The sequence below is a fragment of the Accipiter gentilis genome, chromosome 26, assembly GCF_929443795.1.
Source record: "Accipiter gentilis chromosome 26, bAccGen1.1, whole genome shotgun sequence".
Classification (NCBI taxonomy): domain Eukaryota; kingdom Metazoa; phylum Chordata; class Aves; order Accipitriformes; family Accipitridae; genus Astur; species Astur gentilis.
Window position 1 is genome coordinate 4,578,218 of NC_064905.1, and position 26,186 is coordinate 4,604,403.

Consider the following 26,186-nt stretch of genomic DNA (forward strand, 5'->3'; position numbering starts at 1 on the left):
AGAAGAATACTACACAAGACAGCCTGTGCACTGGGGAAAACTCAAGATACCAAACTACGCTACCAAATTATTCTGTCTCTTAGAATAAACACATTTACCTTCATAAATAGCTTTTTGCTTTATTCTGTGGGACCCAAAGCAGTAAGACTCCTTGTTGGCATCAATGATTGGCCCCTATACACGGAGAACATTTAAAAAGCTCTCTCAGCAGCTTCATCTTCTCTGGCAGTTTCTTCCTGTGTATCACAATAAGCTGCAAATTTGTACTTTTGGGGGATTGTTTTTACTTTACAGGCTCTGCTTCTTAGATCTGCTTTCATCTGAAAATATTCCCTTCAGAAGCCTCCTTGTAATTCATCTGTAACTTTCAGTACATTTCCATCCACTTTCTTCTGCAAGAAAGACTATCTAAAATCTGTTTGCTAAAACTTCTTCCTTCTAGTCTTAAAGGGTTTTTTCAAAAGAAAAAAACCTTTTTGTTTCAGTGCCAGTAAGGTTCTGGAAGAAAATCTGTGAAATCATCAAGATTTGCATACCAAGCCACTCATTGCGTGACAGAATGCCCTTGCTCTGTGTTTTTTGCTAGCAACAAACACCTGTGATGGCCATGTGCTGCCTCTGAATGTTAGATTCATAAAAGGAAGAACTCGAGCTTCATTTGAGTCCGACATCCTCAACAAGTTTTGGACATTTGCAGGTTGAAGAATAGTTGTGAATGGAAAATAATTAGACTGCGGTGTTTTATGTTAACATAAAGCTAGTGACTGTTCAGTAGATACTGCTTATATTGTATGTTCAAAAGCCACAGAACAAGTGATATAGAGTGTCTAAGTTGTCAGAAAGATACTATGTAAGTCTTCTGAACATTAAAACCTTGCCATTTCAGAATTTTGCCATTTTGAAATTAAGCCTGAAGCTCTAACTGAACAAAAACACCCACCTTTTTAAAGTAGCTGAAGTACTGTGAATAAAATCACCACAGAAACATAAAACTTCACGCTATATTTAAAGAGGCCACATCAAGGAAAATAAAGCTGTCCTTGGCTGGATTTGGCAAGGTTTGGGAACGTGCACTATTTTTCCTGTACAGGCAGATGTACTGGCTTTTTATGCAAGATTTTTAAAAAGTGAAGCTTTCATGTAGAGCAATACAAAAGGAAGCCAAAAAAGTTCTCTCTGACTTTGCCTTTTATTTCTCTTCACACTTCCTTTATGTTTTTTTAAAAGTACCAAGAAACTCATCCAGTTTCTACTCATGTTAGAAAGACACCTCCTGACAACAGAGGTTTTTTTCACCAGTCCATCTGTCCTGACTGGGGACAAATAAATTTGCATCAGCAGAAATCTTTCGGTGCATCTGTAGTGCTTGACTGGACCCTCAGTGATCCAGTGGGAGCTCACCACAGCTACCTGTTTGCCCAGGTGCTAAGCATAAAACCAGGGTACGCAGATGGAAACAGAGGACTAAGATTGTGCCAAATGTGGGCCAGTAACATAGAAGATATTTGGCAGCACAGATGTGAATAGTGAAACAAAACAAACTAAAAGAATTAGTTTGAGGACTCTCACAATCTGTTCTTACAGCAACTTTATTAGTGGGGCAAGCATTACACAAATCAATTGTAAGAGATAAATCCAAGAAACAAACCAAAGCATATCATAGAAACAGCTGTATTTCAGTAATATCATAATGAATGAAATCATAAAGGAAATCTTGAATGAGAAAAGAAATGAAACATCTATGGAATTTTTGAGACAGTCCTTTGCAGACCCTAATAAAAATTTCGGGGCCAAACTTCAGTTTGTCAGTATTAACGACTTTAAAATAATTCAACTGCTAATTATGTATGTGTCCTAGAGAATATAACTGGTACATCAGGTAACTGCAAAGTGGGATTGGTTTTTGTCATAGTTCACAACTTCATTTCTCATGTGCGGTTCAGCACTTCATGGGGGTACTTTTAAGACTGACTAGGACTCTTAAAGGACTGCCACAAAATTAATCATTTTGGTTTCCTCCTGTCTGGAGACTGTAATACTGTGAAACTAATTGGTGAAAGCGCCAGATGAAAGATAGCACCTAATTGCAGTGTCCATATTACAGCTACAGCTGTTGATTGAACATTAGAATTAAATACCACCTTTTTCAAATGCAGATATGGCACCAACTCCAGACCTATAAATCTGTGGTGAAACCAAGAGCAGCAATTCACAGACTCCACAGTATGGAAATGTTCCATCACTAGTTCAGACTGGGGAAGCCTAGGGAATTGTCAGGACACTGATGAAATGAGTGGAGCAGAACCATGCCACAGATGCTATAAAAACATGTAACTGGATGTGGTATGGTTCAGATAGCAAGAATAGCTGAGATGTTATTCTAACTTAACCTGAAAAATACCCAAATCCAGCTCCAACCCAAAATAAGTCTATGACAACATTAGAAAACACCTTGCATCTTGACACAGTGCAGGAAAATATGCAGAGGAAAAACCTATTCAGAAGCAATGTGATCTTTTTTCCCTCATAAAATGAAAAATTCAATTACAACTTTTATTTTTCCCCAAAACATTAACCTAGCAGTATGTGCTGATAAGGTTACAAACTGCATTTAAAAAAAAAAAATCTCTATCATTGATTAATTCAATAGTGAAAATGAATAATGTTTCAAAAATACTCAATAGACATTTTCAGATGAGAAGAACATAGGAATGCTTTTATGATGCAAAAGGGTAGGAACTTTTCAATGAAGTATGAGCCTTATTTACTCTATCTTTAAAGCTACTCACATCACAAGAATGCTACAAGTTGCTTATACAACGGTATTCCATCATTCTGTTATCATTATACTCCAGACTCTCAAAATCTCCCAACAACCTGATGCTACTATACAAAAGCCTGCTATAAACATGAAGATTACCTTAAATTAAAGGCGAAACTATTAAAAAACGTTCTGCAGTCCACCAGACCGTGATGAACTCCTTTCTGGCCTTACAGAACTTAGAGGTTTGCAGAAAATAGGACTGTAAAATCCACTGACATTTCTTAGGTTATAAAGATTAAGATGTTCATGATAATCCATCCTAGAACAACTTACTGTTATTACTGCCTTAGAGGTTACCTTTGAGAGAATACCGAACAAAGGAAATTTTGGATAATAGCATTAAGAATTTTGACAGTTATAGAACCACTAATTTATTAAATTGCTTTATAGTTTTAAAGATTGCTTCCACACTAGATAGAGTATTTTTTGTCCCAGCTCTAAGTTTTACATCTCAAAAGAAAAATACGTAGCAATCTGTCTCATATTTTTTGCCAACATGCATGTTTTTAAAACTCATGCTGCACTGAAAAGAAGAAAAAAGGCAAAGCATCTAAGCTTGACTCAGGTCTGCAGACAAAGGGAAAACAAAGACAGTCAACCTCAAGCTATTGTTTACATTTAGGCCTGGGGACAAGGGGAACCCAATGCAGTTCACCTAAGGTTATATTATTGCAACAAAAGGGCAGGAAAAGGGGAAACGAGAGAATTTTTAGCATCATCCAATTCCAATAGTTTTAAAGCCATCTCTAGCTCTTCATGCTATCTGGTGGCATTTCACTTAAGTCTGCAGCAATTTCAGAAGCATATCTAAACTTATCCTCCACATCTGTCATTATTTTGGGGAAAAAAGGCAACACAAGCTTTGTAAAGTAGACACGTGGCTAAATTAAACAGCTTGGCCAGCTTCTATTGTTGAAGTTCCTGACAGAGAAAGAAAATGAACACGAAGACAGCTGACATACAAACCAGTGCACTTAAAGGACGAATTCAGACTTTTTAAACAAGAAAGTTTCATTTCAGACACTGATGAAAGGCAGGGGTGAACCTGCATATGGAACGAGTCCTGTGCAGTCTTTAGTCCATCACCCAGCCATTAACAAGCACGCAGTTCATAAGAGCCACAACACATGCAGCCTCTTGTCCCGACAATAGTTTAGTAATATCGGAGAGATTTGCAACATAAAGGGAAAGTGACAGTCACACAAATTTCTTAGAAATTGAGAATCATGATACTCCCACTTAGGAAACAGCTTATTATCAAACACAAACTGTAATTAAATAAATCGGGATGACTCTTTAAAATGAAAATGTCCATCTAGCTGCATATCAGAAAATCTATATTATATAGGATGAAACACAAATCAGACATGACCTAAAACTACTCACTCTGAATATATTATCTTATAGTTATTAGAGCTCTGTCAGCTACCATTGTATCTATAATGCTTGAATTCATCTGCTGTTTAGTCTTTGGTAGATAGATCATCTGGAAGTGGCAAAAATTTAGAGTGAATCAGGAAGTTTAAACTGCTGATGCTCAAAAGGACAAGGTAAATTACACTAATCATCTTCCTGTTGAAAGCCCTCACAAAATGCTTTTAGCCTAGTGACTTTATTTATTTATTGAAGAGGGTCAGTCCAAACTTGTTTTTCAAGAAATACTGGCTTTAACACATGCAGGAAAGAAAAGCAAAATACTAGAAATATATGTCACACTTTCACTACAAGGAAAAACACTACTTTCTTGAGCAAACTAGTAAAATGGAAAATTAAGGTGTCAAACTGCAACTGAATGTGTTTGAAAACCATGTCAAATATTTAATTTTTTCCACAAACTGCAGAAAACCCCCAGAACCACCACACGCACATCTGCACTCTTCCAAAAGCCCCACTGCCCTTAGCTACACACTTTTTCACTTCATGCAGTTTCCCATAATCTCCACTTATCCTTAACAGCTGCACTCCTCTACCCACAGCTTCAGTCATTAAACTGAAATATGAGCCAAGAAATGTGTTTGACTTTCTTCAAGAAATCAGGAAGGCAGAGGGAGCAAAGATGGAAGAATAATTATAAAAAAATATAACCGTCTCCTGTGGTCAAATTTCCTCCGCTTGACTGGCTAAGTAAACTGTGTGTGCATTTCTAAGAACTCAAAAACACAATCTTGAGGCTGGAAAACCAGTTCCATTGTTGTTTGAGGTGACAGGCTTTGCACCTTATTCTTTTCCAGGCAATTCACTTCTTACACCCTGGGATAGAATTACACTGGCGCTAGAATAAATTTTCACTGGAGAGTAACTGCCACCATTAAGAAGTTTGTTCAGAAAGCATGTAGAGACTTTAAAAATCAAGGTTTGCTTTAACCGTTTAAGCCAAGCATAAAAGAAAAAAATGCAATGGTATCTATCAGTCAAACTCACATACTCAAAACACTGATGAGAGGAACATGAAATATGCACCATTTCAAAATACCATTAACTATAAAGCACCTAACAGGCCACTTGCTTCAACAACCAGTGAATGAAGAGATTGGAGCAAATCCATAGTGCTACTTAAGCAAAACAACCAAGGCACAAGGTGTTTCTGCAGGACTGATGAGCAGCTGCCCAGGGAAGAGATCGGGAGAAAGAGGCTGGATAGCTGGATATGAGGTCATGGAACCCTAGCAGACACTAAATCCCGTTAAATTTCTTGTACCAAAACTGTTGTTTTATTAATAAAAGACATACATTTAAAACTGACAGAGGCTTTTCATTATGAGTGACATAAGTAAAATTAATACATTGAAAGCATTTCTATAAAAGATATCCTTAGAATTTTTCATACTTCAGTCAATGTGAAATGATGAGCAAAACAAGACCTGTAAATTGCTGTGCCAGAAAAGAATGAGGTATTATATCCTGGGCAAGGGAAAATGTTATTTAAACTTAGTAAGTGGCTATGTTAGACTGATTTGTTAATCTAGACACAGACACCTATAACTCATTGATATTCACTAGTTTGGGTTTTTCAATCCAAATATTTGAGCATTCCTATCTATATTTTTTTTCAGCTTGATTTAATATAAATAAGAGCATCAAAACTTTCATTACAACAATTCATACAAACCCCGGACTAGCAGATGCCAAGGTAGCTAAAAATCACACACAGAATTAAAATAGCAATTTGCAAATTAAAAATGCAAGAATCTAGCTCGTATGCTTCTATACCCAAAGTAAAGAGCTCTCCTAAAACCTTTATGGGCTTTGGACTTGTGTTTAAAACACAAAGGATTAGATTTCTAAAGCTTCTTTCCAAATTTAATTGGGTAAGTACTTTTAAGGTAGTCCACCTGCCTGGAGCACAGCAGCTGTGATGGGAAGTCAAGAATGCTATGGGAGTATTTGGATAAATTCTCAAACAAAACTGTAAAAAGCCTCCAGTAATTAGCGGACGACATGAGAATTCAGAAGTTGGCACTGGAACTTAATTTGCAGAAACTGTTTGACTTGTTTATTGTGTATCCTTGTTTCCAGTGAACGAGCAGTACAGTGATTTAAGCGACTTAATGCTAGCATATCATGAAAGTAAAATTTAGTATTAACGTACATATTTGTTTCCTCAATATCTTATGCAATATTTCTATCTGCAGTGAAATCATCCAACATTCATTTTCTTCTAAAACTTAATAATATCACATTACTTCGCTTACATTATATTACATTGCCTAAATGTTACATGTGGTTACATAACAGTTTGCTATATTCTGTAATAAGATCTTTCCCACTGCACCCCATCTCATCAATTCTTGTGAATTAAATATGGTAAAGTTTGTGCAATGCTTAAATAAAAAGTACACTAAGGTAATGGAAGTAGTAAGGCTAATGAAACCATCAGTGAATTAACAATGAACAGCATTAATAGTAAATTAACACTATGCTGGGAATTTAGCCCTACTCATAAAAATCACGGCAATCTGAAAAGCAAACTCTGTTCGATTATTAAAAATCCCATAGAATATTTCCCATATTTTGCATGAATTTCTCCTCTTATCCGTAATCTATTCTAGCAGCTGGTTTCAGATTTAGCGTAACTTATTAAAAATACAGGAAAAATATTTTACGTACAGGTACATCTCATGAGTGAATTTTGAAATTCAGGACTTAAAATCTGCTACTAGTCCAGCACTATTCATTGCATATACTGAATTTTGGCTCAGACTATTCTGGAATGATTCGGGTAAGAGAATTCACATTTGTAAGGAAGTCTGTCACACACATTCTTTGGGTAAGAAAGAGCAAAACCATCCTTACCACTGTAGAAACCTGGAGTGAGAAGTCCTGGCTAAAATAGGTAGAAGTTCAATATACATATAGGTGAGCAGATGCCACATCTCAGGAAGCCATAATGAATCTAAATTTGTAACAGAAAGGTTGCCAACAAAATTCTATCAAAGTAACTTACATTTTGACATGAAAATAACAAAGCAACCAGATAGTCTTGGCGTATGTGATTGCTAGTCACATGCAAAGCTGTCTACTCATATGGGTGAAGTGCAAGACTTAGTTTTCACTTTTACTGCCTTTATTACTGCAGCTCTACTACATCACATGTTCATTAGCAATGCATTATTACATGTCTTTCCCATACCCTGTTGTGCCACCAGTCAACACATCATAGCACATGGGTTCATATTCCAGGAAAGAGGGAACAATAGACTGCACAACCCTTCAATCAGTAAAACATGCCACTAAACAGCCTGGGTGTGACTGCCTAGTTTAAAGGAATCATCTATACACTTGAGCACAAACTTATGAATGACCCATCCTGGTACTCAAGGCAGGGGATGCATTCATAATCTACATTTGGAGTGACATCAATAGTAGTTCAGATTTCACCTATAACACTGGGTTTTTATAGAATAAATACAGACAACTTGCAAGTGCTCAATGCTCATTACACCTTAACCTATGAATAAAATGTCTCTGTGGCAAGCATTCTCATAATTTAAGTGCCAGCTGTGACAAATTAGTCAAAGCTTGATTTTGGGGGGTACAAAAAAGATTAGTGGTTATATTACACTTGAAAAAGACTAAGATACTTGCAAGTAAAATTTTGATGACAGCTGGCTTCATAATAAAATGTTCTCTTACTTTCCTCCAGTCATCCTAATGTAATACATGGTTGTTATGACTGTATTATTGTCCTAACTGTTTTTCAGAAATGTAAGTTTTAGTGGTTACTCAAAATGTTTAGTGTTTGTTTTTTCATTATGAGCTCTTGACAAACGTGACAAATCACAGCTTTTCAGGCCAGTGTCCTGCATACAAACTGAGTAGAACACTTTACACATACATGTAGCCGATTTCAGCCTTGATTCCCAAATAATTGCTACTGCAGGGGAAAGAGATTTCATCTCCCCAGAAAAGGTTGCATTTGCATTAATCACATTTGAAAATAAATTTATTTTTCCTTGACCAAGAGTTGTACTCATATCTGAACAATTTAAAATGAGCAACTCTAAAATAAATAAATAAATAAATCTGAGTTTTGTTTGAACTTCAACTTGCCTCCAGATTAAGAACTTATATTTTTATTGTTCTTTTTATATATATATTCCATCCATCACAAGATTTAATAGTGATTTTCAAATCTGAAGATTTAAGGGGTTTTTTATTTGGGAAAAGATCCAGGCCTGCACATGAGTACTGATCACAAAGAGAAAGCTACTACTATGAATATTTTATATCTGGTTTTGGTGATTTGTATTTCAGATGAATAAAACTTTAAGCACTTCAAAATTATAAAACATTTTTCAGTTTCTCTACAAGTATCTCACTGCCAAAGTTACAAAACCACTGAAGATGAAAAATTGTTAGGAGACAGCAGAAGAAAATTACAGTGCCTGGCAGTTTGTTCACCTACAACTGTTGTCTTTTTACTTTCAGGACACATTTCCTGTTATTCTGCATTTGGTGGTTATTCGGTCTGGACCACTCTTCTGATGCCAAAGTATTTACAGAACTTCCCAAATGAAACAGTCCCTTGGATATGATTGGCCTTGCATTTGCATGAACTGAAGTAAAAATGACACATCAATAACTTCTCTCACTGAAACCCCCTGGATGCTGTATTTTTGCCTTGTCAGAAGTGGTTACATTTTGCTTAACTGTTTGGGAAGATTAGTTTCATTTGCAACATTAAAAAGATGGCTGAAGAAGAAAAGCTCTCTATAAAGAAAGCAATTCAGTTTGGATATATTCCATCAGTAAAACTATTTGTGAGAAATGAAAATGCCCCCAAAACTGATTACACTTGTTGTTTAGACAACATGCAAATAGAACATATGTGATTTGTCCATCATTAAAAAAGCTGCATCGCTAATGGAGAGCTGTCAAATAGAAGCCATCAGGAAAACCATAGATTCAACCTTACCTTTAAATTAGTTAACTGTAAGGATAACGGCCTGTTGCAATTTTGTAATAAGAAGATGGTGTCAACCTCAGAACAAAAGGATTTCTGCATTTCCTAGCTACAAGAAATCTTTCCTTAAATTCGGTACTTAATTTCTTTATCTTAGTATTTGGTCTAACCAGCAATTAAATTTGAAAGAACATCCCCAAAGAGAGCATGTCAGTTAAAAGTATACATAATAACAACAAGAAGAATGAAAAGCTTAGCTTCTTCAGGGATAAGGTATTCATTTGCATCTTAGGAACAATCTTAACATACAGTTTAAATGACAAATGAAATGGGTCGCAAAGAAACACGTTACTTACAGACTTTAAATTGTGATTCAATGGCCCAGCAAAACATGAAAATGCGCCCAGTGCTATTGAAAAGGAACAGTCTGGATTCAGCTGATTTTATGAGACAGCCACATCACCGCAGGACCAAATCTCAGCAAGTTCGATTCAAGGATGATGGTATGAACACAAAGACAGAACTGGATACTAATCCTGCCCAAGATATAGCATTCACAGCTGGAAAAACAGAAATATTTAGGGATCACAATCTTTTGCTACATCAATCTCCATCTTTTCCAAGAGCTCAGAAGGGGCTTCGGAATATTGCCATACAAACATCTCCTAGCCTCAGGAAACACTTCCCGGTTTTTAAAAAGAAAAAGCTGACAGTAAGCAAGTCATTAACAGAAATGCCAACAGAGCCTGCAAATTCTATCCAAGTAAATGGCAATCTTTCTGAACGAGACATTATGTCTTCAGGTCTCTGTTACTTAAGAATAACTAATGATTTGGAAGATGGATTTAGAAATAGTGAGGTGGACCATAAGTTAAGTCAGAGACCATCAAAACCACAAAGCAACAGACCTATCCACTCAGATGATCTCTCAGTATCAGAGAAGACAACGGTTTCTACACAGGTGCCTGAATACATACATGTGAGTTTTCCACAAGACAGTAATGTTTCCATGGATGCACCAGACACAACCCTGAATTTAAGTAATTCACTGCATTCTTCTACTGTCATAAATAGCAATGAAAATAATGAAAGCAGCACACTGTCATCTAATTCTGAAACAACATACCCTTGCCTAAGCAATTCTGCTAACTGCAGTGAATGTAATCCTCACTCTGACTCTTGTGAAGCAGATGAAAGTGATGCCGAGTCGCTTGCAGCCAGCAAAGAAGCAAGCAGTAAGGAAACTACTCCATTATCACCTCCATCAAATCACAGTTCATCTCCTTGTTTCCTCAGAGACTATCAACAGGCAGGAGAGCACAAAACAGATTCCAGCTGTGTGACATTAACAAATGACGATCACACAATAATGTCGATCACCAGCAGTAATGCATCAAAATCTATTTTGTCACGTAACACAGAAATCAAGAAAAATTCTACCCAGTCAGATGTTTCCCAGTGTAACAGCTGTTTAGAAGGATTTCACATAAAGTCTTATCTGCCAAGGAATGAAATAAAACCACAAACCACCAAAGAGATTAGTGAAATAAATCAAATTCGTTTGGCACATGGTGAACTCTGTGCCCTACAAGGCAGGCTGCAGTCTGTAGAGGAATCCTTGCAGTCGAACCAGGAGAAGATTAAAGTACTTTTGAATGTAATCCAAGACCTGGAAAAATCCAGAGCCCTCAGTGAAGGGTATGGTGCACTTTAATAATAATAATTTATCAGAAGTATAAAGTAGATGTTACCAATCTTTAAAACTTTGCTACTGAAAGAATCCTTCCTGCGATATTTAAAGATGAGTTTGCAAAAACAGTATCTTACACCCTTTTTCTGGTATTTGGGCCTCAACAGAGAAGCAAGTCTCTTTATAGTGTGGCTTTAGATGACACTACCAAACCCAGTGTGAGATACAGTTTATTACCTTTTTTATCTAGATCTGTGGTGTTAGATACAAAGGCACTGACACCTGAGAGCTGGCAGTCTCCATCTAGCTAAAATCTATATGCAGTAGAACAACAAAACCCAACAGTCTAACATACTAACGTAGCATGATAGAAACCTACGGCAAGCCAACTATCTCTTACCAGCAAAGTCAGATATGCATTTAGTGCCAAAGCAGTCCTATTGCTGAAAGAGTGTATGTCAGCAAAAACATGCTTCTGTTCAATAAATTATTACTGCCTTCATAAGCAAGCAAAACTGCCCACATGCCTCAGAGGACCAGGTCTTTGCACTTGTTCCCATGTGGACAGAAGAGGTTTGCGTGGCTGTGCAAAAACTGTCAGGATATAACTAACTGAAGCCACAATTTTATACACCTCAATCTTCTTAAAACTTCTTCAAAATAGATTTGTTTTTCTTCAGAATACTTTCTTTCTCAAAGTATTTTATCTGGGAATTGACATTACCTCATTGCATTTCTGATGAATAATTCTCCAACTCGCACTCCAAATATGAATTTACACTCATTTAAAAAAATTTATATCAATTAAGTTAACATGTAATTTTACTGGGTACACATTACCTTTTTCATCTGGAAATATTAAGCAGTAATGTCCATCTGGCTGTTAGCATGAAAATACTTCTGTAAGTTTCCACTGTGACCACATAAATTTTTATTCCATGTAACATTTTTTCCCATATAATTCAGCTCCAACTAGCCTCTCTCAGAGAGTTGTTCTTAGTAATTATTCTCTGTCTGAAAGCCCATATGATTTTCTAGTACCAACTACATAATAACCTAGACACAACAGACAAAATCCATATAGACATACTGATAACAAAAATGGAATAATATTTATAAAGCACCAAAACCCCAAAGTTCAGTTTAGAAGCTAGATCCAAGGCGGGGGGTGTGGGCGGTGTGTGTGTGTGAGGGAATCCAAGTACATGTCAAGCTTAAGCAATCACTTGTTTATAGTATATTTCATACAACTACCACCCAAATACAGTTCTTTAGGAAATTACAGGAAAAAATACCCACTCCTTCTCCCCTGCATGTAGTTATGTATGACAGAGTGGACAAGTTTCAATTATGTTTGCAAATCCGACAATTACAAAGAGTAACTTGCAGTGAAGCACAGTCAGATTATTCAGCAATATTTATAGCCCATTTCTGTTCAGTTACCACAAGGTCGAAAATAAAAATTTTGCCAAATATCTTTAAGTTTCACACTGAGATTCAATGATAAACTTCAATCCATCTTGCTAGAATCATCTAGCAGTAACACTGAACATTCCAAGTACTTGTGGAGGTAGCACAACAATGCATGTGGAGAACCTCCACTTAATTCCAAAAGCAATCAGAAAATTATTTTGGTACCAACTGAACTCCCCTAATTCAAATAAAACTTGTTAAAAATAAGTATCATGCATCCTTCAGATGTAATGAGCCACTGACCTCAAATTGTTTCTAATGCAGATCTCTCTATCATAAAATATAATTCAACTCTAGTTGGTGTTAAGTATGAAAGTCTCTTCTCTTGTTTTCTTAACACTCCAAATTTGTATACTATCAATCAGCAGTAAAAATCTGACTTGTTTATACCCAAGTGGAAAGAGAGAAGAATGGAAAGCATAATGGTAGAGATCAAATTGATTCACCAAAAGCATGGATATTCAAATACTTTAAAGTGTGTTTATAAGAAGCAGTTGCATATCTAAGTGTTTTCATAACAAGTATTCATGCAAGAACCAACCACCAGAATCTTAACAGCATGAGGTGGGAAAGAAGCAAGACAAAAACATAAATCAACATAGGGTTTGGGTCTTTTAAAGCAACCTTCTAATTTAGAATTTGACACTAGAATTTTTAGTAAGGATAATAGAAGTGCTGAACAGAATTACTTTTATACATGAAAGATTCAGAGGTCTGTTAATGTATCTATAAACACACATCACATGAGCTACTGTCTATTACAGGCGTAACTTCTATCACACTGGTCAAGACCTCAACAACTGCAGCACCTGTCAGAACACCGCATGTATCATTTACAGGTACTTCACACAATTTTGTATTGTCTGTATATCTCAAAAGTCTAATACGGTGTTTTGCTCACAGCTATAAAAGGTCTCAATTACTATTAATCCACTTTTTAACAAAAAAACAAGTGGTATGTGTGAGGTGATTGGTTTGTTTCCCCAAGTAGAAAACAGTATTGGTGTTTTCTGAAAGAGGTACTGTAATTCTGAGAATTCATATAGAAAACTCCCACTAATGTTTTACAGCATTATTGTTACTAGCATGCTTTGAAAACTTTTGATACCGTTTCTGATGATGAAATTGCCTTTGTGTGTTACATTTTTAAAGCTAGGATTTCTGTTATAAATTTAGATCTTGGAAAAGACCAAACACTCAATTTGCCAAATGCCAGTAAGCAATAGCTACAGTTCATGTTCAAAACAAAAACTCCCACACTTCTCACTTCAGTAAATGTTTATTTGTTATTATTTTAAGAGAGTGCAATTTGAGTGTAAGTTACTCCAAGTTTAAACTGCAGTTTATGTTGAACTCTTATGATCAAAAAGCTTCGTAGTACTGTGTTCTGGAAGCTGTACATGATTCAAATGCTATGTCTATACAAACCCAAGTCTTCAGCTTGCCAGCCATTAACCAAAAAGCTAGCAGGTAGAAAGGCTTGGTTATACTGCACACATAGCTCTTCTGCTCAGCAAGGGATTTTATAAGGTTTCCAACCAATTTATAAACACATTATCTAATCTCTGCAACGTCAGTTATAAGGCAGAAAACACACATCTTCAGTTATTTGATTCTATAAGATTTATTAGGTTCTTCACAGAATATTAGTAACATACTGCACAAACACAGCATACTCAAAGCTGGAGCTCACACTTCACCATTTTAGATCCTTTCCAGTACTACCATACACTGCAGCCTTAAGAGAATGAAAAGGAAGAGGAATGTATGGTCAAAATTTACATATGATACCTTAGGCCTCATTTGGGGAGATAGAGAATATATATTCAAACCAAAGGTAGTGGAGAAATTATAATACTGCTATATTAATCCTGTCTTTTTGCATTCCTGTCTTGTGAGGGACACTTTACTTAAAGGACTTGGCAGCTGATGAGCTTATTACTTATATTGCATGCTTGTTTTTCTTGCTATACATATCACATTTCTGATGTTCTGTACTGTTTTAAAGTTTATTTTTTTAAAAAAAGCTTAGCAGAAAATGAACTTGTCAATCACATATTGTGAAGATCAGGTACTGAAGTTAGACATTATGCTGCAAAATTAAGAAGTTGGTTTGAAACATCTCCTAGACATTTTTTATTCCTTCAAAGATATTCATATGTATTAGATTTCCAGAGGGTTTAGATATTTAAACATGTTTCATTTACAAAAATAAAGGGTAAGAGAATTTATCTTTTAGGTTGCAAACTTTTCCTTTATTTCAAAGAATATGGCAGACCATTAGCTTTGCCAGTTTCTGAGCACGAAGGCTTTAAATTTTTTTATGGATATAATGAATAGACTATATCCACATAGAAGTGGTTTTCACACTGCATTTTCCACATGAGCCAAAATTAAAGAGCTTAATAAGCTCGTTAGGTGAAGTCAGGGTTGGAACAGCATTTGAACCTATTGTTCAACATACAACTCAGTCAAATACTGACATCCTAAACCTCTGATAATGAAATCTCAAAGCAATTGACATGTCACAAATTAAACACCACAAGTCCTCTGAGAGTCTTCTCCACAGTCCACTGGCTACTCCAGTAAGTTACATGACTTATCCAAAAGCACAAACTGAATCTGTATAAAAAAGAAGATCCAGGACAAAACAGATTTCCTCTACTTCATCATTGTCTCTGAACAGACAATCTCTGTGCATTTCTATTGGACTATACAGGAACAGAGGTCACTCTCTAGAATTTATGTACAAACTACCCTTTACCACAGGATGCCTTCTCTCTTCGGAAGAATAAGCTATGATGCTTACCCTGTGTTTTTAGTTTACACAGTTTCAATATGGGAAAGATCCTGAGCAACAAGCACAACTATCTGAAGGAAAGAATAGAGGAAGTAATTAAACATTGATGTGCCTTTTTGATTTACTACGTAGTTTATAATGATAACGGTGCCTGGAGTCTCACAGTGCAATGATGACTAGAATACATACAAAAGAACACGGTTCCTCTAACGAGTTTCTAGTTTTAAGAGACAAAACAGGAGACAGCAAGGAAACAATAGTTTTCACTTTCCAGACATGTTCCACAAGATGTGGTTATGAAAAAAGCATTCTGAGGAACTAATATTTGAATGAACATATTCATTAGACAACATTCTGAAAGAAGTAATTGTTATCAGTTTTTGCTGTAGACAAACCCATGCAATTCCTGTGTTTTATGTAGCCTGAAAGATCCATGCAAGTATTTTTGCACTAATGCATCACTGCTCTCATTAATCATAGAATCAAGTGTTTCATCTTGCTCCCTGTTTTCCTACTCTTAAAGAACATAATTCATCAGTAATTCAAACACTGTGCAAGCATAATGTTGGGTTACTGTCACTGAACCCTCTTTATCATGCACATTTTAAGTAGTCCCCGAGTCAAACAACATACTAATCTCATATCAATCCAGGTGTGGATTACAGTGATTGGTAAAGTAATAAAGAGCTTTTCAGTCTAACAGTGAGCAAGTATATAGAGGCTGTAAATTTATCTTTATTAACTATGCAGCAGAGTTATGTGAGATGACTTGGAACTTTCAATCCAGATCCTCTAAGACAGATGTTTGTATTATAATAAACAAATGCAAGTAGCAACCAAAACCAAACAGTTCTCAGCATATAAGGGACAGTATTAAATGGAGACTGAATTGACCTCTTGCCTCTAGAAATGATCTCTCCAATATTAAATTAGAAGCTTTGAAGAAGGGAAGAAAAACAGAACATGAGCAGATGCTACCTTTACATATGCTATAAACCGAACATTTAATTCTCTAGCGCTTGTGATCTGTGACTACTGAGAAGTGTTAAGTTGCAGTTTTAGCAATAAGCCAGTAAAATTGAAGACACTCTGATCAAATTTGCTGTTTATATCACTATCTTCTAGTTCTTTTATATTTATTACGTATTGCTCCTTATCCAGAGATCCCTCTCAAGTTCTTCTAAATCAGAATAATCCTATTGCTTTCTTTTTGCCAGCTGAGTTACTTTATTTAATGAAAACCCCCCAAACACATTAATTATAAGGGAAACAAGCTTCTAGTTAATTTTAACATGTTATTCAACAACATTTATGGATCTGTATATACACAAATACTCAAAATTAATACTGTTTAAAGATATGCATATTTACTAATTTTACAGATTTCTTCTACTCAGTGCCCAAATCAGGTTCAGGGCCTTAATGTGACATCCCAACACTCCTATGATGATGCCTTTTTCCTCCCAAAGAGCTTGCATTATGGAAAATACAACCAGCTCCTTTCTACTCTCCCCTCCGCCTGCTAAAACCTCTACAGCAGACACAGCTGACAAAACTCCCACTCTCCTGCCCAGACAAGATAAGAAACATACAGCACTGCCTCTTTTTTTTTTTTTTTTTTTTTCTTTGTTTGCTTTTAACTGCACAGCTTGCATGGGACTGCTTAATCACTGTCCACATCAATTCTTTGGAACCTTATATTTATTTCTATGCACCTATCTGCTCTATCTAATTAACATCTTGGCTCTCATTTGACATCAATAATAATTATCAGTTTCAATGGAGAAAAAGAGTTACATTCTACTTTCCTGTCAACTAATACCACTTATTTCAAACACTTACATATCTGCTTAATTTCATATATTTTTGGTCCCAGCAGGAGTCCTAGCAGGGGACACTCATATTTCATGAAGTTAAGCAAGTGAGTTTTGAATTCGTGCCAAGCATATGACTGAGTTAGATTACAGTATCAAAACCTGACCATTGAATAAAATGCATTGAAAGATCATCCTAGTACATTTTCATTTTCTCTCCCTTAATTTTTGTCCCATTGTTTTGGGCGCAATGCTAGAGTTCTTAACACATATAAAGAAAAAGGTTTCCCTCAGAAAAGATTAAAAGATGAACTTATTTTCAAAGCAGCAACCTATACACCCTTATGTTTTAACCAGGCTCTAATACTGAATAATGTCAAATTATTCTAATGAGGTAAGCATCCTTTCCACATGATTTTTAAAGAGGGAATTTCTCACTAGCTTAAATGTCTTCATTCTTCCATAGTGTAGAATACGACTTCAGACAACAAGAAGGAAGATTTAATCAGATTTTGAAAACGCTGGATAAAGCAGAACAAAATCCAGCTTCACCGCAGAAGCTACCATCTGATCATCCAGCTCTCGACAAAAAGGAGTTAAGAAGAAAACCAAAAAAGGTGAAAAGAAAATGCTTCTGGTGGATTTGACTTCCTTATGGATCCTTTTACATTTCAAAAGACACAAGAACAGAAAAAGGCTTGAGAACACACACTTGAAAATGTGTTATTATGAAATCACAAAGTTAAAGAATGTTTAGAGTATCTGAGAAATCAAAAGAATGGAATTTACTTAAATCGTCTCACTGAATAAAGGCGCATGAAGATACTATTTTCAAAACGAAATTGTTTCTTTCAAAAGGAAGCTTTCTCATTTTTTCCAAGGACACTTTCATATGCTTTGTAAAGACTTTTTTTTTTTTTCAACTTTCCAAAAATAACAAGGTTTAAATCTCTACTTTAAAAAACAATGATAGACAAAGCTAAGGGCGTCACACAGTCTTCATTTCCTATTTATGAGAAACATGGACTAAAAGGAAGTAACTTCATTCATCTTTAAAAAACCCACATAATCGAGAACAAATTCAGGGGAATCTACGTTGCTCAAACAAATGTCTCCTTTGAGGAGACAATTACCATTATTTCACATACCTGCTGAAATATTTTTGTTGCTGTCATTTAACAACAAAAAAAGAATTTCAGGTTAAGTTTTACTCTGTCCTTTTATTGGTTCAATTAAAAAAGCTACCATTTAGAAGTTTCAGCCATTTAATAGACTTCTCTGAAAAAAATCATAAAACAAGAGAATATCTCACTAATTTGTCTTAACCCCCTACTCAAGCAAGGTCCAATTAGCTGAATTTGAGTTTTGAGTATCTCCAAAGACAAGAATCCAGAACCCCTTGGGGCAAGCTGTCCCAATTTTTTCCTAACATCTTATCTGAATTGCCTATGTTCTAACTTTTGTCCATTAAATTTGGCTGTATCCAAACACACCTTCAAGAAGAATTACACAGATCATAAGATGTCCCTACTAAGCCTTCACTTAGACTGAACAAAAGACTGAACAAATTCAGTTTTCACTGCCTCTCTTCACATGGTATGTGCTGCAGCCCACAATCATCTCGGTGGTCTCCCTCCGGTAAGCTGATGTCATTCACCTACCTGGAAGCCTAAAACTGGACACAATGCCTCAGAAGTCATCACACACAATTGCTGAATAGAGGGGAATAACCACTTTGGCTACTGTCTTGGTAAACCACTTGCCCAATTTGTCCATTCAAGATGTGTATCACTATACCAAAATAACCCAAGATGTGGGGTTTTGGCCTTAAGGTATATGTAAATTTATAAATGACACAAAATTGATCGTGAAAAATAATATTCAGTGAACTTACCTGTATCATATCAAAAAATTACATATGCTGAAAAGATTTTATCAGATGTCAATGCAGCTATTTCTTTCCTTCAAAAACAGTCAAAGTAACAGCTAGCACAGGGTATGCCAATTTAATCTAATTTAGGGTTGATGATACTATTATTTTGCTCATGAAAACATGGCCACCTTTCACATGGGGGGCAGAGGGGAAAAGGTTTTCCAAAGCAAGTTTAAAGGGCATACTGTAAAGCCCGAATAAAGTAGTTTATGTTTAGTGGAATGTACTGCAGACCTTTTCTTAGAAGTAACTCTAGTTCAAATGGTGCCAGGGTATTCAGTAGATTAACCCTTGGATCCTGTTTTTCCAAATCATACTTCATTAATTGTGCAATGTTAGTTAAAAATATCTATATACTCTTTGTACACTTCTGTGTTCCCTGAATGCTTAGGGTTAACTACGCATTTGAAAACACATTATAAGTAACTTTGCACAGAAGAATTTGGTCTGGAAGAACTAAGTTTCTTGACAGAACTAATCTTCACTTAGAAGAGAGTAACCTAAAGTGATATGGCTTAGTTTATCAAAATTCTAAAGGACTGACAGTTTCAAAAAACATATCCATATTAAATTCAGTCAGTACAGAAATGACAGGCACAAAATTATCATTATTTTAGAGGCTTTTCAGAAGAAAAGCCTTATACAAATTTTTACTAGCAAAAAAGATGCCTTTAGTGTGACAGAAAGGCTCCTCAGTAATATTTTGTGGGTACAACGATGGTAAGAATTAAATTATTACATCAGAACACATCATTATATTACACTCAGATAGCTGTACTGCTTATGTTGGTATACCAACAGCATTCCTATTTTGCACTAGTCTCTATAATTGATAAAATGAAGGATTTTTTTAGTGTATAAATGTTTCTTGTGTATTAAAATAACATTTTAAGATTAATATCCTCTGTAGTAAAGGTACAATAATAAGCAATGCCAACAGGTGTAACACTAGCAAAAACAGTAAGCTTTTTTCTGCAGTGAACTGTTTGTTATAATATGAAAGCAATCTTTCTGTCTTTTTGTTAATAAGCAAAAAAAAGCCCACTTTAACCTGTCTGATTTTGGTTTTGCATATATAAGGAATGTGATGCCTTCAGTGTATTTCCAAAGGATCCAGATTATTCAATTTAAACAAACCACAGTATTTTGGTTCACCACATAGCACCAATCAATTTCTGAGGTCAGTAAAACTATGCAAGAACAGAAATACTCTATTTAGTTTAAGAAAGTCCAACCAAAGACAGTTATAAGTAAGGCTCTAAGTCTTTCTTATGACCTGAACAAAAAATCAATACTTCTGAAAAACTGAAATATACTGATTTAAATGGTTACAAGTTTTATATTTTCATGTCTGATCTTGATGGAATTCAGTATTATAGACAATTTTTAATCCTTAATCTCCCAGTCAAAATTAGCCTTTGTTTCCATATGCCTCAGTCGGTTGGTTTTCAATTCTCTCTCAATCAGTAATGTACGGATTATCCATATATGGTTATGAAATTCTCTTCTTAACATATGCACACACAGCAGTATGGAAACACTTAAGGTATGTAGGCCAGCCAACCCTCAGCTCCCAATGCTGCAATTTAAGAACACTGACTTGCCTTTCTGCCTACCTGTCTGTTTTCTAATTCATCCCCTTCAAGACATCTGTTTTCCTTGAAAGAAAACATGAAATTACAGTGCTGCTAAAGCACTGTCCTTCAGAAAGTTTGCTCCTGGAGTTCTTTACTTCAGGACTTCAGTACAATAAATGAGATTTTTTTTGAGTAAGCAGTAGTAGCAACAGCCAGCCAAGTTCTAGAATATTTAAGATCCAAACAAAAGGCTTATCTGAAACACAGACAGAACTCCCTCAATTCTTCTTGCAGAGGCTCTGACTACCATGAACAAAAAACATGCAATAGCTTAACTGAAAATAAAGTATGCCAGAAGTAAATTATTCCTACAAAAGAATAAGCATCATATTTTCACAATAAAACCACACCTACTAAATGCATGAAGTTATTACACCCAGTATTCTCCACAGTATGTCACACACAATAGGCTTTCTACACAAAATTTTAAAGACAATGTTGGAACAAAAGGCTATTTGTTACGTTAAAAGGTAACAATGTGAAAGTGTCAGTCATGGTATGCATAAGCCACAGCAAGAGGCTGACTGCTTAGTTAGTATATGTTTTGTTTAGATTTAACATAGAAATTTGTATATCCTAGCAACACAGAATACCTAAAATTTAATAGCTTTGTAACACATAATTGGACAATCTAAGCTATGTGAAAATGTAATAGGTAAGCATTGCTTTTTGGTTTATTGTTGAATATTAATTTATTAATAATATTTTAAAATATTTTAGTAATTATTAATTCATACAGGAAATTTAAAAATTGCCAGATACACACTATGCAATTTGTGATGTCAAGATTGGAAAAACAATAGAAATTGGTAGATTGTTAGAAGATAATAGTACTGGCTATAAAAATTTCTCTGATTTAGAAGATTACTGTGTAATGGATTAAATCAGCTCCCAGAGTAGGAAATAAGTGCTAGAAATCCACACAAACACGCTCTTAAATTAAATTTTTAAAACCCACAAAAAACCACAAACCAAGAATAAAAAGAGCCCCAAAACCACAGCTACTTGACAGCACTTGCATTCAAAATATTGTAGGCTTCTCTGAAAGACATATTTAAATGACAACTACAATATGCTATTTATAAAACATTGCACAGAACATGGCATATTCCAAAATTACTATATTTGAAATTGCTGTTTTACAGAGTCAACCTAACTGTCTTTAAAAACTCAGAATATATGAATAAAATACCGATTTCTCTCTGTCATGTAACAGCAGTTCATGTAGGGCTTTTAATAGTTTTGTGTACTATAGCTCTTTTGAAAAAGCCACAATACTTAGTAATTATGCTAGCTTAGATAAAAAACATCTTCCTAATGAAATGTATTATCTAATGTACGTTTTGTAAGTTTCTAGGTTCTTTAAATGTGATGTTATCTTTTGCAATAAAATGAGGTATTTTTCTTAGGTTTCAGGAGTCAATTAATAAACAACAATCAGATTACAAAGGAAGTGAACAATTGTTCTTTGGAAAAGGAAAATGAATGGGAAATGAATACACAGGTCTTTCATGGAATCATTTTGCAGCTTTTCTAGGTAGAGAAAGAATTTCAATTTGAATTTGAATACTGAATAAAAAATGCTGTAACTTTTACCTAGACCATGTGTATATTTGAATATATCATATTCTCCAACCACGGCAGCTGTGCAAAATGGTTTCTCTGGTCATTATTTCTCCAAAACAGCACTATTTTTTTGCAAAAGTATGCTATCTACAGTAGCTTTGGTTAACAGAGCACACTGTTTCCTTTTCAGCAAAGTCTCCATTTGTACAATATTTTATATAAATATTGTCTAAAACTTTTCTGTGCAGCATAACTACACTCTTTTCATCATGCTAAACTGATACTGTGAACAAAATCAAGTTTAGGAGTACCAAAGGAAAACATTAAAATGTGTACGGTGGATTTATGATATTTTTGTTTGGCTAACCAAGCCGATACTGAAAACAAGTACTTCTGTATTCTGCATGCTCCTGTATGTTTTACTGCTATTGTTACTGTAGTAGGACTTCACTGCATCACAACGCCTTCTAACTAAAAGTCTAAATTTCATAAAGTATTCAAGATAAAGCCTGGATAGCCAATGTAAGACAAACTTGTCCCTCGATTACAAGTTTAGAAGCACTTCTACAACTACAGTCAGGGCTTTTTTTTTTTTTCTTTTTTTTTTTTTTTAATAATGAAAATAACCAAGCAGCTGTTAAAGCCTTCAACTGCCAAAACACCACAATGAAGGCAAGAGTGGCATTTAAGTAACTCTTCTCTGCAGTAGTTGCAGAGCGCCAAATTATTTTTCCGTCACCAACACCTTCTCCTGAAGGGATTATGCCCTTCTTAGACTAACTCTTTCCAGTAATTACATGAACAAAGCTCACAGCATGCTGTTACCCACTAAGCACAAAGCAGCACCTTCCATTAGATTCAACTGGCATTGTAGCAAGAAAAGATAAAGACAACTGTAACCCCAAATCCTTTTGACTCCTTTGCCAACAAACTGGAAGATTGTGAAAAGGACACCTGATTATGAAAACTAACATGCTTATCCCTGCCAGAAAGCCAAAAAACTCAGGTAGATAAAATCCAGTACTCTATGAGGTGCAAGACATATAAATTTTCAAGGAATTAAAGGTCTTGTAAATTGTAACCATGATTAGTATAGCATAGGACTAGCATTGTTTTTCACACCATTTTCAATTTCTAGAAAATTATATAGCATAAGATAATAAAAATACTGGCAATATTCAGAAACATAGTAACAGATTTAAGAATCTAAAGAATAACCTTCTGTTCTGCTGGAAGTAAATAACAGATGCAGTCCAATTTGAAATGTCACTCATATGCATATAACATCAGCTACATAGTCTGACTGCAGCTATTCTGTATGTTTCACCTGTACTTGCAGAGTTCACCATACTTTTAGCAACTTTAGCTCACCTCACCATTCTGCAGAAGGCCGTAATTCCTATCTGCTTCAGTTTTTAAAAGATTAAGCATTCAGGCTTTCAAATAGTTTGGCCTCTCAAGAAGTTTTAAAGAAAACCTGCATATTAACTGAGTGAGCTAAAGGTGGTACACAGAGCATGAAATGAGCTTATTTTGCCAATTCTTTCTGAATGCAAAAGACTATTTTGTTCATTACAAACAATTTCTTCACATCGCATATAAAAGACTATGCTGTTGAGAGGTCTCGCCTCAGCTTTAGAAAACGATGTATTTTATTGAAATTCTGCTTTGAAAAACCTCCGAAATGCCCATTATACGCATATGCATAGGTGCTTATGACCATTATTCACATTCAGACACCTGCATTTCAAAATTCAACTGGATTTGATCTTTTTAGGTAAAGTCAGCTGAACAAATTACAGTAGATGAGGAAAAAAAAGAAAAAATAAGAAAAAAAAATTTCCAAGCCATTTCAATTGACTGTAACCAGCTTGTTTCCTAATGATTTCCTAATGTCTGACATTTTTTTTGCAGGATTACTAGAGCTTCATTTTTCTTCTTCATTTACAGTTTAACAGTATCCAGAAATACTTCTTATAGATTGATTACAACATCCATGACACTCATATGATGCTTTCTTTGCAAGTAGAAAAAAATTTTGAAACAGTGTAGAGAACTGAAAGGTTCACTGGGTCATCGTTCAAAGCCTCCTCCTGTTATGACCATGCATACATGGCAGAGGGTTACACACAGAATAACAGACTGGAGTTCTGATGAACAGTTAATGATATGATTTCTGAAACTTGCAGATCTACCACCAGGTATTTTGAAAAAAACAGTGGCAAATGTCTCCTCTGAAGAACTCAATTATTAGGAGACTAATCATTAGTGGACACACATGCTTTGACTGGCAATGACCTAAACCTGTTATTTTGGTTTTCCAGCAGATATGAACAAGGAAACAAAGCACATTTTGAAAGACACGCAGTGTACCTCTTGTGGCCAAAACGTTCAAGTAAATGCTGCTCATGATTTTGTAGACTAATATAAATCCCTGATGACTAACAATTAATATACACCTTCTCTTAAGTACACAGTCTGAAGGGCAAGTCCCATAATTGCCTCTGAACACAACTGGCTTGTATTCTCACAAATAGTCTAAATCAAGAGGATTACTCATGAGATATCTACTTAAATCTGAATAAATTGCAGAATATGTCCTTGAATATAACTCTCAAAGCATGGATTCTCCACAAAAATCTCAGGTGAGTGCTCTGTGCCAGCACATCCCCAGGTACTTTCCCTGTGCACCTAGGGCATCATCTTTCCCTTCCAGAACCAGAGCCAGGAACGGCAGCTGTTCCACTGCAACTCTAACCCACCAAAAAAGTAAAGCATGTGGAAAAACAGGAAGAAACAGACCATCTAGCAATTATTTATATAAGCTATTCAGAATAGATTTTTTTTAGTTTTACTCAGACACTTCCACTTTAGATTAGCAGAAACACTATTTTCAATGTGTTAAAGTGTGCCTTTCATGCAGGTTTGTAAAACATTCTTCTTTTTGCAAACAGCAATTAACTTCAGAGATAGTGTCTGATTTTTTTAAAGAATGCATAAATCTTGCAGTATTCAACTACACTTCAAAAGACACTACAGTGGCACCATTGAATGAAAAAAGAGTTAAGCTCTAGACCTTTTATTTTACAACTAAAAAAGTCCACAAACAAGTACTCCAAAACCACTGTGTTTGCATTTTTTCAGGATAACTATAAAATTACTTTCAAAGCATTAAAAATACATTAAAATATTACTCACAATTAAGGGATCATCTCTTCCCATTGTAATAACTGTTCTGTTCACTGTGCGTAATAACTGTACCATTATTTCTTGAATATGGTGATAAGTTGAGGCCTGTAAAAGAAAAAAAACACTTTTGGTATTAAATCCATATGTCTTGTAAAAGAAAGAAGAAACCAATTATTTCTGTGCTGACAGTTCAAGTTGTATAATACAACCACCCTATTGAAAAAACAACACTAATTCTTGTTCACACTGCTCCTTAGTTCCAGCAATTTCAGTGGAATACTCCTTTCAAGTGGCACAGTCCAATTTTACCCCTAGCTATCCCATAACTGTTGTTTCAAACAGTCACTTCCCATCCCTCACTCAAGGGACTTGTGTTTTCCCAGTAACTGAGTAGCCTATAACTTAATAGCAACACTGTGGTAACAGATAAATGAGGCAAATTGTACCATAGTTCTCCACATCTGTCAATGGTCCTCAGGGTAGTCCGGAGCTCAGTAATGTTCTTAGCTTGCAGTCACATAGTATATAGTTATTAAAGGAGAAAGTTATCTTCATGTCACTTAGCAGCTCTGTGAGGGCACAAACTGGAGATGGTCTGCCCTTTGGCCCCATTGCCAAAGTACCGGTCAATCTGTCTGACTGAGACTACGCTAGAGACCCACCACCTGTCAGCACCAAGTTTTGAGTGGTCTTTGCAGCCCAATGGCAAATATTGACCAACTCACATCAAATGGTAAGTACCTCTGGCATGTTGCCTGCAAAAGGACATTTAACAATTTATTTTAAAACACTGAGTAAAGTGGTATAACCTTATACTCACCAATTTCACTGACCTTACTCGGATCACTAGACAACTT

General features: G+C 35.4%; 2 protein-coding genes across 3 annotated transcripts in view; one reads left to right on the forward strand and one right to left on the reverse strand.

Annotated features, from left to right (window-relative positions):
• INSYN2B (inhibitory synaptic factor family member 2B) overlaps positions 1-17,855 on the forward strand; it is a 37,912-nt gene extending 20,057 nt beyond the window's left edge. Inside the window, exons 2-4 of the mRNA XM_049829411.1 lie at positions 8,753-10,925; positions 13,155-13,229; positions 17,471-17,855. Coding sequence (XP_049685368.1) covers positions 9,544-10,925; positions 13,155-13,229; positions 17,471-17,651 — 1,638 coding nt within the window. The 5' untranslated portion in view covers positions 8,753-9,543 and the 3' untranslated portion in view covers positions 17,652-17,855. The remainder of the gene's footprint in view (positions 1-8,752; positions 10,926-13,154; positions 13,230-17,470) is intronic.
• Positions 1-26,186, reverse strand: part of DOCK2 (dedicator of cytokinesis 2) — a 214,236-nt gene that overhangs the window by 105,412 nt on the left and 82,638 nt on the right. For both annotated transcript variants that reach the window (XM_049829393.1, XM_049829394.1), the window contains exon 27: positions 25,339-25,434. In XM_049829393.1, coding sequence (XP_049685350.1) covers positions 25,339-25,434 — 96 coding nt within the window. The remainder of the gene's footprint in view (positions 1-25,338; positions 25,435-26,186) is intronic.